Source organism: Maylandia zebra, linkage group LG16 (genome assembly GCF_041146795.1).
Source record: "Maylandia zebra isolate NMK-2024a linkage group LG16, Mzebra_GT3a, whole genome shotgun sequence".
NCBI classification, from domain to species: Eukaryota; Metazoa; Chordata; class Actinopteri; order Cichliformes; family Cichlidae; genus Maylandia; species Maylandia zebra.
The window spans coordinates 4,321,077-4,335,259 of NC_135182.1; the positions used below are offsets into that span (position 1 = coordinate 4,321,077).

Sequence of the window (14,183 nt, forward strand, 5' to 3'; positions counted from 1 at the left end):
TGGTAGAGTTTAGAGCTCTGTTGAGTTATTATAAATGATTTGAGATAGACTTTTAACAAGTTCTAACAATAATGTTTTTATTACACAAGTATAAAATATGGGATAGAAATGAAGAAAAGCATTCTGTGTTCCTGCTTTAATCTAAGGATGTTTTGCTTTTCTCTCTTTGTAAAATTTAGATATATTGGATTTGCCCTTCTGGTCAGACAAAATGAGCATTCTGCAGTCGTCACTATATAAATGTACCACGCAGCCCTAACTTTGAAGAATTTATATCTGAATTTCTTGAATAACTAAAGTAAAAATGTGAATTTCAGGAATGTGAGTTGAATTTGAATTAACTTGAATAACTGTATGTAACACTGTTACCTCACAGTAAGGTGGTTTCTGGTTTGAACCTCCTGGTCATGTTCTTCCTGTGCCCATGTGGACAACTCCGGGTAATCGGGCTTCCTCCCACAGTCCAAAGACATGACTGTCGGGTTAACTGGTGTGTATGTAGAGATGTGTTTCACTGTGTTGTCCCTGTGCTAGGTTAGCCTTCTTCCACTGGTCAGAAAAGACATTTGGAGACATTACAGCACAGTGTTTGAACTTGATTGATCAACTAATAATAATATTTGTCCCCAATCACCACAGAGAATATAAATGGCTCATGTTTCGGGGGGTGGGGACTCACTGACCCTAGAAATCAATGTTTCATGTAGATAAGTAAATCTCTAGCATTAACGATAGCTTGAAAACTTCCATGGGTTTTCATCATAAAGCTACATGACATAAATATGTGGTGGTCCCTGAAGCAACGTACTGTGTGGTTTGAGTTAATAGATTTACTCTGACTCGCTGCATTTTCTAAAACACACATCTTCGGTTCAAGTAAAGTATAAAGTACACAGTCTGAACACCAAGACAAATGTCAAATGTGGATCCACACAATTTGAAGTCTGCACAAAGAGGGAACTGGAGTTGGCTTGGCTGTGTCCTAGCAACAGCAAACAAGAGGGAAAATGGCACAGAGGGAGGGCTGGAGGCTGATTGTATGAGGAGTACAGGGATGTAGTAGAGAAGAGTGGAGCGGTGGAGCAGAGCCGGTACCTGACTACAGGTAAGACATTACAGGGTTTGATGTTTTTTGTTTTCTTCCCCTACAGATGTATTTCATATACCTATTTTCTAGTACAATTTCAATGTTTTGTTAGTTTATTTTATTTGAAAGTGTGGGTGTTAATTTACATTATTCACTTTTTTGACATATCATGAATCCTTTGATTACATGTAAAGTTCAGTTTTTAATTTTGTTTTTATGTTTTTGTTATTTTAATAATACTACAAGGTTTCCTATTGACTTTTCCTTACATGGCCTGACATTCAAAACATGAGCAACTGGACTCCCTCATCTATAATTTACTTTGGTAATGTGAGCACAACCTTTGGCGACTTGTGCCAGTCCTACCAGAGATGGGACTACCACAGTTCCTCCTGTCACTTATCCCCAACATAGATAAAGTTACTGGCAATGATGGTGGAAACATTCATTGCTTGTTTTTGAAGGACTATGTCCAGGTTAAAGTTTGGGTTCAGTGATTCGTTTTGCTCCTTACAATGTTTTGAAGTATTAAAGTAACAAATTGTAAGTGCTGTGGATTTCATTATTTTTAATTGTTAATATTAAAAAAATGTAAACTGCAGACAGCAGACTTGTTACTGAAATACTTAATTCGTACAGCTGATACAAATGCCACAGGCTAATACAAAAAGTAAAATAAATGCAGTCAGCAATAAATATATTTCTCTCGACTGTTTTTTTTTTATGGATCTGTGTTGGTTGAATACCCCAAATCCTTTTCTCTACATACCCAAGCAAAAGCATAACCATAGAGCTTGCTTTACTTATGATTTGTGTACAACTTTTGGGAGCTCGGCTTCAGTTTAGGTAAAAGGAAGTTATAGGACGTTAGATTGCCCATAACTAGTAAAGACGAGCTTCATTCACTTCTATGACCTTTGCTATGGTAATTAATTTTTCCCACCAATGTTAAACTACTACCTGCCCACAAATGAAGCATTTGGTTAGAGTAACTGTAGTTCTCTGGAAATATTACCCGGTACTCAATTGCTCTCACCAAGAGGCACTTCCCATAGTGAGATATGGAGTGAGGTTTGAAATAAAACTGCACGTAACTCACATTAAGTAGGGTATCACGGTGCTCGTATCAAGCTAAAGCTAGTTTCCTAGCTGTAGCTAAAAACACTTTGTATTTATTTTGTACTGAATCGAATTTAGGTGACTTCTGAAGTATTATCATAATTGAACATTTGACATATTGTGGGTAATGCAATAAACTACTTTCAATTCTTTTCCTTATTTTCAATAATATACATGATCTCACTGAACAGAACATGCAGTATAGCACAGTAATTTACTTTTACTGTAACATCAAATAGGCCTAAAAACAACAGTCACTGTCTATTTCATGCTTCATAAGCTTAAAGTCAAAAGTACACTTCAAAAACTTTTGAGGAGAAAGTTTGAAGTAGAATATCTTGTTGAAGCTACTTGTTGAATTGTGACTGTTGTTAAGTATCTCAAGTTGTTTCCACATCTGACAGAAAGGTGGGATATAAATTTCTTTATGTTTACCCTGCATAAATGCTTCTGTTGATTTTGTGATGGCTCACCGTGGTTATCACAATACAGCACACAGAGGATCGACATCTTTCACTGCTGCTTCTCTACATCGCTTTGTACAGCTCATGAATAAAATATCAAAGCAAGATCAATTCGCAGGGACTGGGGAGTTGAGAAGTACTGTTGTGTTGACACACTGGCTGTCTCCTTACCTCCCACTCTCGCCCTCACTCTGGATGCTTCTGGCTGTCTGCTGCTATTTGAAATGCTAATAGATTTCTCGACACTGAACTCAAAACTTTTCTTCCTTGCCTTAGCTAGTTCTTTCTACCCACAGCCTCAGCTCTCTTATGGCCTCTCTTCATATCTGTATCACCTTTCCATAAGCAGCTGTTTACTCAGAAGCACTTCACAAGCAAGCATGCACCTCTGCCAGACTAAATTGGTGTGTGACTGATTCATGATTTTGGTCTGTCATACACTTACGCATTACGGAAATCATGCCTAATGACAGATAATTTCATGGGAGTGAGGTGTTTTGTAACTGGATGCCATTATCCCAATTTTAGTGCAGATGGATGACTGAATATGCTGCATGTTGCTGCTCCAATACAACAAAACTCGTTAAAACACAAGAGTTTCAAATCTCATTTGAAATTATACTTAGCTATTCTTAGCATGGCAGTTTATTAGATTGCAATCATACTTGTTACAGGTATTATTTAAGTCACAGGACTAATATTTTAAGCTACTTTTAAAAGAGTATAAAATTGTGCATAAACTCAATGTAGTACACTGAAAAAAAAAGTTCTTTCAATTTACTTGATTTTATTGTGTACATCGGTCCCACATAATATGAATAAGTATGACTGACTTAATTTTCCACTTTCCCTCAAGTAATTAATGCTTGTCACATCAAAGTATTTTATTTCCATCAGATTACTTTAAAAAATCATGTTTGATGTACTAATATTAATCTATTATCATAATATCAATGTATTGCATAATGTCAATATATTTTAATATTTAACACCAACTTATTTTTATTTGCCAGTGGTACGCAATGATATTACGTAATGTAAACACATTGCAATTATGTTCTTGCAAGACAAATTATGGCTTTAAATCCTACTTAATTTTTTCAATTGAAATATTAACTGATCATTATTGACAAAAAAGGCAAAGACTGAGTGCTACTGAACAATACACCTTTATTAAACTGTAACAGCAGTGAAAGCAGCAATTCTGCCATGAACAAGTCCAAAATCGCATCCATATAAACTTGTTAACACATTTTTAAAGATGGCCTGCAGAAATAACTAAAAGAAAAAGTTAGTTTGAGAATATATTTGCAAATGTTTCACAAAAAACTGACCTTAGCAGCAAATAAAAGAAAGTGCTTATAGATGATCCTGTCATCTCTTACATATAACATTTGTATTAATTACACAATTGAAAATGTAAACTAAATTAAGACTACCTGAAAAAAAGCAACACGCTTTTATGAATAAACAGCACTGTTAGCTAGCACTGTAAAAACAACATGTAGATGCATTACAGACTACTTTTTATATAGCATGCATGCACTACAACAATTCTGTGAAAACGTACCCAACTAAAACAAATGTATTTAAATTACTTACCTTCTCAGTATGCCTGACTCAGTGCCAAAGGTTGCATGTGGCTGAACAGTCTTCCAGAATCTGGCGGTCAATTGTGCTCTCCTTAAATTATGTTGTTGTCTTATTGGATAAGACTCTAGGTCTTATTATCCAATCATATTTAGTTGTTGTCTTTGAATATATTGCATCATTTCCGGTTGTGGTCAAACATGATTACAATGGTTTTAGTATTCTAATTTAGTCACTTTAAATCAATGCAAGAAAAATGAGTAGTCTCAGTATTGTTTATAATCAAGTAAATAGTACTTTATTTAATCATGTAAATAAGAGAAACATGAAAGGCTTGTGTAGCATTAACTAAATTCATTTGTGCAAATTCAAAAGCCTCCCAATTCCCATTTTTTCAGTGTAGATGACCAGCGCTTAATTTTAGACTACATAGGTTCAAAATAAAATCCCAACATTGAAAAGAAAACTTTGAAGTATGTACAAAAACTTATGACTCACTCCTAAAGTCATGCTGAAGTAAATCGGTTGGTTTTGATAAATGCTTCGGAAATGTATGCACCAGAACTTTACAGTGGTGTTGTGCCCCGAGTGAAGCTGATCTTCTTTTTTTTTCTGTATTTATCTCTCCGTCATTCTGAAGGAACTAAATACTGGAGAAGTACAAATCCATCCATCCATAATGTTGGGAACATCTTTGGGCAGCACTCCCACTTCTCCTATCCCAGGCCACTGTCCAAGCCCTGATTGCCAGTCAGATGGTCCTTTCTCTGTTGTTCTCCTGCATCAGTACCCTCCATGCTGGGTAACCCAGGCACAGTGTGACCTTGCCCAGGCAGAGGCAGAGCTGCGCAGGCTGCAGGAGCATCATGAAACTGAGACTGAATCTGTAAAGCGTGGTGTAGAGCGAGCTATCCTGGGAGCACGCAGAGAAGAGCAGCGCCTGCTGGAGAGGGTGGAGCAGGACCATCGGGACACTCAGCAGCGTCTAGACCAGATCCAGCGGGAGAACGTGGCAGCAGCCCGGGTCAGCCAGTCCCTGTTGGACCAGCGGCTTTGTAAACTGGCAGAACTGAAAAAGCAGATTCAGGAATTGGGTCAATCAGTTGTAAAGGACAGTGGGCCAAGCCAGAACCCACTGCTGAAGGAGATTTCAGAGTTCCTACAACCTTGGGAAATCTCAGTTTCTCTAAAGAAAGTGAACTTCAAACCAAGCTCACAACCGAATGCTGTCAACTTTGGAGATATTCGTGTTCAAGAACAAAGCCTTTGCCTGCATGCTGGAGGTTGTGGGCCACAAGGACAGCCATGTGCTCTTCATTCACAAGAGATGCTCTGTGAAGACACAAACTATCAAGGTTTTGGAAAAGAGAAGAGCACCCAAGGACAGGGATTTATTTCACCAACCGGCAGGGTTGTTAGAAAGATCAGCCTTTCTAACCGGGGTGACCTAGAATCAGAGGAGGAAAAAAAGCACTCTTCTGCAAAGATATGTCACTGCGAACAGGCTGACTGGGAATCATCTCAGGAAGATGAGGTAGAATCAGTTTCCTTCCAGCCACAAGGTGAGGATGTATTTTTGGCTGTACCTACAGTTCTTAAAAAATTGGACATGGAAGACGAGGACAAGATAAACAAGAATGGGAAACCTTACTCACCAAGGAACAAGAGGAAATGGCTAACTGTGGCCTCCAGCAGGAAGCCAAACCTTTTACCTGAACAAAAACAGCAGCATATAAAGCTTAGTCAGTGCTTAAGTTTAGACGGTCAAAATGGAGATAAGGGAAGAGTAGGTCAAGATTCCAATTATAGACTTTTAAGATACTGCAACAGTTCCCTAACATCTCAAAGAGAACCTTCAGCCAGCCAAAGCTGCCTAGACCTCACATCCAGGGGTCGACCCCCCTCTTGCCTCAGCCAGTCTTCTGATGAACACTCTCTAGGGACGCTCGGTGACTCTGGCCGAGCACCATCCCCAACAGACAGCCTTGATTCTAGCTATACTTTCATTGTTAGCCCATCTCATGACTACAGTATGAACAGAGGCTCTTTGAATTACAGTTGCCGCTTATCAAAGTCTGCAGTGGACTTGACTCACAAGACGCGCCCATTGATTACTAGTGGGCCAATTGAGCAAGGAGTGTGGGGGATTAGGGGCAGCAACTTCAAGACGAGCTTCACCTCAACCTCGCCGACTCTCAGAAGGAAATTGAAAGCCTCTGACATGGGGCATACTTTCTCGTCGCCTTCCTATAGAGGTCAAAATATTTTATACCAGCCACAGAAACAGGCTACAGCTGCTGGATCAACACAACCTCCTGTGGCTAGGTCTTTATCCCTGTCTGTTATAGATGGTTCCTGTACAACAGAACTTGAGGCAAAAAAGTGGGGCAGAGGACAAAGAAGGCAGCAAGCACTGGTGGAGTTAGAGGAGGAGTGTGACTTGACTTCCACAGAATTTAAACCCAAAGGTGTCCATCTCATTGGACAATTTGGAAAGCAAGGTTCAGGTCGAGCTGATCTTACCCTGCCAAGTGGTATCCATGCCACACCACAGGGTCAGCTCTTTATAGTGGACTGTGGAAATGCACGAATTCAGGTAGGTGTTATACAACTCAAACATGTACAGAAATTTTTTTTCAGTGTGGGAAATGAAACTGTCAATGAGGTTATAATTGAATTTCAACTTTGAAACAGGTGACTGACGCTCGTGGAAATGTCCTCCAACAAGTGACCTCTCCAACTGCTGGTGGCTCTGACAGACGGTGTAGGAACTACTTTGACATTGCGGTCAATGCTAAGGGTCTGATTGCAGTAAGCTGTGCAGCAGAAAGAGCTCTTCTTGTGTTCAGCAGGCACGGCCGACTGCTTCAGACCTTTGGAGGGTCTGGGTTCGGCTCTGCAAAAGATGAACTGGAAGCTCCCAGGGGTGTGACTGTAACCAGGCTCGATGAATTCCTGGTAGCTGATATTCGAAAAGGTACCCTCATTGCCCTAAAGCTTGACCCTAAGACAGGCTCCCGTCTTGAACGCACAGTGGTAACTGGATTCCACCGACCCTACTTAGTGGCAGCTTGCTTAAGCTCAGGCATGGTGGCTGTATCCGAGAGGGGCAATGAAACTGGTCGTGTACCTTGCGTCAAAGTTCTGGAGCCAGGCTGGAACACAGTTAGAGTTTTGGGTGTATGTGCAGGAATGGGACCTGTCCTGACCTGTCCCTGGGGTATCTGTATAGATACAGATGGTAATGTTTTGGTAGCAGATTGGGGGGAGCAGCACAGAATCCTTTTATACCCAGCACAGGGAGTAGGTTGGCCCATAATAAACCAGGGTTTGAGTAGTCCACGTGGCCTATCCTTGCTACCTGATGGCCAACTTGCAGTGTCAGATAGCATGCATCATTGCATCAAGATATACCAGTACAAATCATCCCAGGACTAGGAAAAGTGTGCTGATATTAAGAAAAAAAAACCCTAAAGTACAGCACTGATAAATGATGCATTAGTATTCGGCCCAGCTGCACCTATGAGTCACATGTCTGCCTGGATTTGTAGGCCAAAGGCTACATCCATGATAAAAGCAAGGACTATGAAGCTAAGCTACAAAGAGAAAGGAAAGAAAAGCTGGTGTTGCATTAGGCAGTGAGTGTTCCTCATGTCATTTTTAGCTTGTTGTTGTTTAGCTGCTTTGAAGTGTTCAGGGTCAAGTAGAATTGCTGTTTGTTTGGTGTCTGTTGTTTGTAGATTAGAGTTTAGTCACAGTCTGCACAATGTCTGTGTTGATCTGTGTGCTGCTCAGTTTTCTACCAAAGCTGATAACCCGCAGGCATGAGCACAGGCTAGTATTTACTCATGCATAAATTTAATAAAGCTATCCAATCCTGCACGAATATGAATGGACTCGCATTCATTAACATAATATTATTGCAATTTTTAAAAAGTAGAGAGTTTGTACTTTCTCCAATGTGGCATTTTTATTTTCAAGTGATACAAAGAGCAGGGTGTCTGTGTTTCAAATACATCTCGTCACAATTGGATTCGGTGATTCCTGCAAATTCTACAATTTTTCATGCTGTCACTGATTTTTACTGACAACGAGTTAAGCTCTGTGGCTCTTTTTCAGTCCACCCACTCCCTTCTTGCACAGCAGCATCTGTCAGCAGTGGAACCCGACTGTCAGCCAAGTTTTCTTTTGTGAGATGTGGCTGTTTGTAGCAGATGTTTCATTCGGCAGACGACTGTCCGTTTGGGATAGGGTGAAAGCGTGAAATTATTAAGAACATTTGCATTTGCTTTTTAGAGCTGAGAGATTTTCTTTTGCAGCACCCTGTGGACATATGTATGACATATAAAGGTTAGGCATAACATTATGACTTCGGACTTGTTTGTCCAGCACATCACACAGATGGGAAGTTTGGATTGAGATCTGGGGAATTTAGAGGCCAAGTCAACACCTTAAACCAACTGTTGTGCTTCTTAAACAGTTCCTGAAACATTTTGGGGGGTTACATAGTCTGCAACATTGACACATACCACCCACCTAAGCAAAGTAACATCCACATGGATGGGAGCACCCAAGGTTTCCCAGCAGAACATTGCCCAAAGCATCACACTGCTTCTGTCAGCTCACCTTCTTCCCATAGCATCTGCTGGTGCCAGGTGTTCCCCTGATAAGTGACACACAGGCATCCGGTCATCCACGTGATGTAAAAGAAAACATGATTCATCAGATCAGGCCACCATCTTCCATTGCTCTGTGTTCAAGTTCTGCTCACATGCCCATTGTGTTATTTTCAGTAGTGGACATGGATCAGCGTGGCCATCCTGACTGGTTTGCGGCTATGCACTGCCACACACAACAAACTGTAATGCTCTGTGAATTCTGACACCTTTCTATCAGAACCAGAATTCACGTTTTCGGCAATTTGAGCTACAGTAACTTGTCTTTGGGTTCAGACCACATGGGCCAGCCTTCCCTCCTCACACGTGACCCTTTCACTGATTCACCATTTCCTTTCCTGGACCATTTTTGACATATACTTACCACTGCAGACCAGGAACACCCCGAAGAGCTCAGTTGTCTAGCCATCACAGTTTGGCCCTGATCAATCGAAGACCCATATCGATTGGAACTGATAGCTTTAACCTAAATATTGTCCAAAGGCTGAGCTTGCTGGATAGATGTATCTGCAAAGGATGCAATCTTCTGCCATTTAGAACCTTACAAGTTAAAGGAAAGAAAAATGGGTGGAGAATTAGTGTGAATCATTGCACCAAAACTTAAAAATTCTAAACTAAGTTCTGTAAAAATTGTGTCTCAAACAGCATTTATTTAAAAATGTCAAACAAAAGCCGCTTAGCTTTAAGATTTAAGTTTCTTTGAGGTAGCAGCCAAGAAAGCTTTAGTCCGCGTCTGTGAATACCCATGTGTGCATACCTGTGTGGATCAGCATGCTTGCATTCCAAAGGTTTCTCCATGTAATGATCTGCTAGGGAGTGTGGGGGGGCCACAGCCCCGTCCTCCAGGGTGTGAAGCGGGTATGGAGGAGATCAAAACTCCAGACATCCAGAGGCCCCCAGAACACAAGAGACCATGGAAGACCAACAGAGGGGCAGCCGCGCCACTGTCCCAGTAAGAGCTGAGGAGAGTCCCAGATGAGGGCTCGCCCAGCAGCCGCGGAGCAGAAGTCAGGGGGAGTTGCAGTGACGCGCCCGTGAGCTCCGCCGGCCCCCAGCTGTGCCTGAGTGACCGAGCCCCAGGCCGAGAGGCCGGGGGCACCCCACCTCCAAAGGGGCCCGAGCGAGCCCCAGGTCCCAGGCCCCGACAAGCGGCCGCCAAGGAGTGAGCCGGTGTGTACCCGGACGCCCACCCCCAGACACAAAGAACCACCAACACACCGACACCTGAGGGAGTCCGCCACCGGCAGGGGAAGTGGTGATGGGTGGAGATAGGCCTCCAAACCTTGGAGGGCCTGAGGTGTCCCCAGAGAGGTGGCGTCTGATACCCAACCTGACATATAGACACAGACATACAGGCACACACAGACACAAACATCCATTCCCACCCTCATGCTCTCATATGCACTCACTCCACACTCAACCAACGTGGAGACAGACATAAAGAGACGCTGTACACACAATCACACTCCCCAAGCGTACTCTACAAACCGGGTCTAGGTACCCTTGCCCCTGGAGGGGGGAATTGCACCCAGACCCAGGTGGTGTTACCCTTTTCCCTGCGGTGGGGAGAGGCAGACCACCCCGACTCCGCAGCAGCAGGGAGGCCCCACACCCCAGACCGCAGTCGGACGGCCAACTCCTCCTACTAGCCCTCCCGCTCCAGCAGGCCGCAGAGAATGGGGGTGGGAGAAGACTCTGTCTATCTTGCGTGCTGCACAATATCGTTTATTATTTAGTAAATATTGATATCTATGACTAGCTAGTTTATTGTGATGGTGCTTTGTTTTCTCTATTATTATGTTGCTCTTTGTTGTTTGCTGTCTCCTCTGTTTGTTTTTTTTGTTTGTTTTTTTTTTTTCTCCATACAGGTGACCCAGGAGTTCTTTTTTTTTTCTCTCTCTTCCCCCCCCTTCTCACCGTCTCTTCTCCCCTTTGGTTTTCTTTCTTTCTCTCCCCCTCTTTCTCTCATTCATTCCCCCTGTCCTATTTATTAAAAAAAAAAAAAAAAAAAAAAAAAATGACAAAGGATGAACTGAAGCTCTGCCATCACGTAATGTCGCATACTGCTGTTTCTGATGTCATTTAAAAAAAAAAAAAAAAAAAAGATTTAAGTTTCTTTTTTCTACCCCCTGATGGCAGCAATATGACATTCTGCTGGTTTTAACACTACTGGGATGTATATACGTCCTTAATTCAACACTAAGGCTAATACCATTTTCACCATCACTGTTCTTATTTCAGTGCATGTTTACATCATTTTTACATTTGTTCTTAATAATTGTTAATAAATCAACACTCGTTTTGTTGTTGAGTTGCTGCTTTTACTGAATTTACCTGGAATTTTTTTCTACCTCTTGAACATGTCTAAAATGTTCCAAGCCTTTCTGTCATGATACAGTCACTAGGGAACAGAGAGGTTGGAGAACATGGCATGACCAAATTACTGCAACTCTGTGCAGATTGTTAGACCTGCAATCTGCCTTTGAAGTGGTTTCTTTGAAGACGGGGACCAGAGCTGCCGTCTTCACATTGACTTTGTTGTGCTGATAAAATGGCAATAAGCCTGAGTCAGCCTGCTCAGTCCTATTGCCTCAGAGTTTGTGATTGAATGGGCCTATGAACTAAATAAGTAAAAGTGCTGTTTGTTGCTGTCTACGTGCATAACTAGTTCGATTCAGACTCCAGCTAGAGGCTCCACAAATACTGATGTACTTGCTGCCTTATGGCAAAATAACATAGATGCTCAGGAACCTTGAGCATCTTGAGACACGTGCAGACGAGTTGCATGGATCAGCACAGACGGCCTGAGATTGATGGTAATATGCTGTCTGCTTTAATCAACTGGACTGCTATATTTGGGAAACTTGGTCAACTTGTATGCTCTTTGAAAGTCAGACTGGTGCAGTCACCATGTGATTGAAAGCAGTTGCCCAGAGGTTGAGAGTTTTGAACACTAAACCTCTGAACAACCAGAACTTGGAGGAAGCAATGGACAGAAAATAATTTCACTGCAATCACTGATTTTTTTTTTTCCTTTCCTAATCACAAGGTTTTAAATCCTGTTTTTCTCTCTAGTGTGTCTGAGCATTTAGATTAAGCCATGAAATGTCAAGACAGATTTAATACATTTAATACATTTAATACATACATCACTAATACTGTCATCTTTTTTTAACTTCATGTCTTTGGATCTCTCTAGTTTTGATGATTTTCCATGTTAATGATAATAAAATGTAAGAAGGAAAAGTTGTGTGATCTTCATTGGGCTTCAGTCGTCTATTGAGTCCTGCTAATATCTTGTATTACCTTAAGGTTGTCTACAATATTAAAAGTTGACATAAACACAGTGTTTGGTTCACAATAGCGTAAACTAGATCTTCCACACCATGAATAAATATGGGGTTTGTGTCTTTTTGTGAATTTAAAAACCAATATAGACTGTGGATTTTTACACAAGAGCTCAGTAAAATTCAGCTGTACACACCCACTACAATTATGATTTTATTTGTGGTGAAAATTAATAGAATGAACTTGCACACAGAAAGAAGTGAAGGAGGATCCTCTCGTGTCTAACGCCCACCTATTTGTATCCGTTGCCAAGTGAAGAATAACATGAGGGCTCTGTTTGCATTTTAAGTCAATTTCCTGCACATCTGAGATACTCATGCCAACCTCTCCACAGATCAAACTCCCCCTCACTCCTCCCCAGCTGTTTATCAGTACTCGTCTCTCTCGAAAATGTCGTGATTGCTTCGCAGAGAATGACACATGCTCTCTGCACACATTCTGGACATTTCGTACAGAGTGAAAATCACTTTCAGGGTCTGTTAGACAGCCAGCGGTGCAGTGTGGTCATCGTGTCATACAAGGGGAAAAAATGGCACAATGATGTCAAGCATTTGTTGAAAGGTTGATTCCACAGTAATTGCTCATACACAGTAAATGTAGGGTGTGTAGTCCTTTCAGAAGCTCAGTGTCAAATGAAGTTTGTATTTGTGTGACACCATCCTCCAGCACCGGTTTTCATGTCCTGTTAGACTGCTTCTTTCTTACAGCCACTAAGTAACCTCTTATTTTCTTTGGTAGTGTTTCCTGAATTTTGGTCCTTTACTGACCTCATCAAAGAAAAGAGCATTTCGGTTTCTAAATGGTAAATACAACACTTTTGTAAAGCTCCACAAATTAAAGCTGACACTTGAACTCCACTGTGATAGCGTAGAGACGCAAAATTACTCTACATCTCTCAAAGATAGCAGCCAAATCCAACATTCAAATTAAATACACATTTGCATGGAAGTCAGTGGCCTTTACCTGCCACTAGATGTTACTAAAGGGACTTGGTTGATTAATGGGGTAACTTTAAAGACATGCCATGGATTTTATCTGCAGACATACCATTTCCTCTCCTCTCTGTTAACTGCAACGCGAGCTCTTCAGAACGAATCTTCCTGTTTCCGTCTCTGTAGCTCCACCTGTTTCCCACGAGCTGTTTCCTAGCCAATCAACTATCCTGTTCATCCATTGTTCTTCACTCAGCGAGCTTCCTTGTTTCCAGCCAGCTGGCTATCCTGTCATCCAGCTTTCCTGTTCCTCATTTGATGCACCCCATTTCCCAGTTCACTTGCCCCAGAATTTTGTCAGTTACATTTTTTACAATGCGTTAATGAAACTCCATGACCTGCCAAACCTGCAACACTCTTAGTGAGCATGTTAAATTATAAAATCAAGGAAGTAAATAAATTTTAAACCTGTAAGTTCGAACAGTGTTTTAAATGCACATCAATTCATTTATATGAGGGTATGGTAACCTTGTGCTCGCTGTATAGTCTGCAAGGATGTTGTTATGCAGCTGTGGAGGAATTATGGAAATGAGCCAGTTCCTACACACAAAATAGCATAAAACAATAGAAGATTAACAGATTAGTGAGAGCATTTGTAAAATATAAAAAGCTCACAGTGTCTCTTTCTTATGGTCTTGGAGAAATTCTCAGTATTAGTGTGTTATTCAAGCTTCTGTTCATAATTTACATTTTGCCCTCAAGTAGCTTTAAGGTTCTGGAAATCATTATTCCGTGTGCCTCACAGTTTCATTAAAATACTTCACATGCAGCGCACAAATTTTTAGTGACCCACAATGCTTTTAATCCTGTATATGCATTTGATCCTTTTCCTAAATGTTACACCCTGGGAAAAAAAAAAAATCACATTGTTTGCTTTTGTGCTGACTTTATATGCCTTTGTTGGAAA

The 14,183-nt window shown here is 41.2% G+C and overlaps 1 protein-coding gene across 1 annotated transcript; it reads left to right on the plus strand.

Annotated features, from left to right (window-relative positions):
- The first annotated feature begins 989 nt into the window (after nucleotides 1-989).
- Nucleotides 990-10,301, plus strand: LOC143413073 (uncharacterized). Its single transcript, XM_076875237.1, has 3 exons — nucleotides 990-1,105; nucleotides 4,901-6,856; nucleotides 6,955-10,301. Exons 2-3 carry the CDS (start codon nucleotides 4,940-4,942, stop codon nucleotides 7,696-7,698), a joined length of 2,661 nt encoding a protein of 886 aa, XP_076731352.1. The 5' UTR covers nucleotides 990-1,105; nucleotides 4,901-4,939; the 3' UTR covers nucleotides 7,699-10,301.
- Nucleotides 10,302-14,183: the final 3,882 nt, after the last annotated feature.

Bases quoted from the DNA above. Each gene is read 5' to 3' on its own strand.
- LOC143413073 (XM_076875237.1), top strand. From the start codon at position 4,940: ATGTTGGGAACATCTTTGGGCAGCACTCCCACTTCTCCTATCCCAGGC. The intron at 6,857-6,954 runs GTAGGTGTTATA...ACTTTGAAACAG, and splicing joins GTGGAAATGCACGAATTCAG to GTGACTGACGCTCGTGGAAA.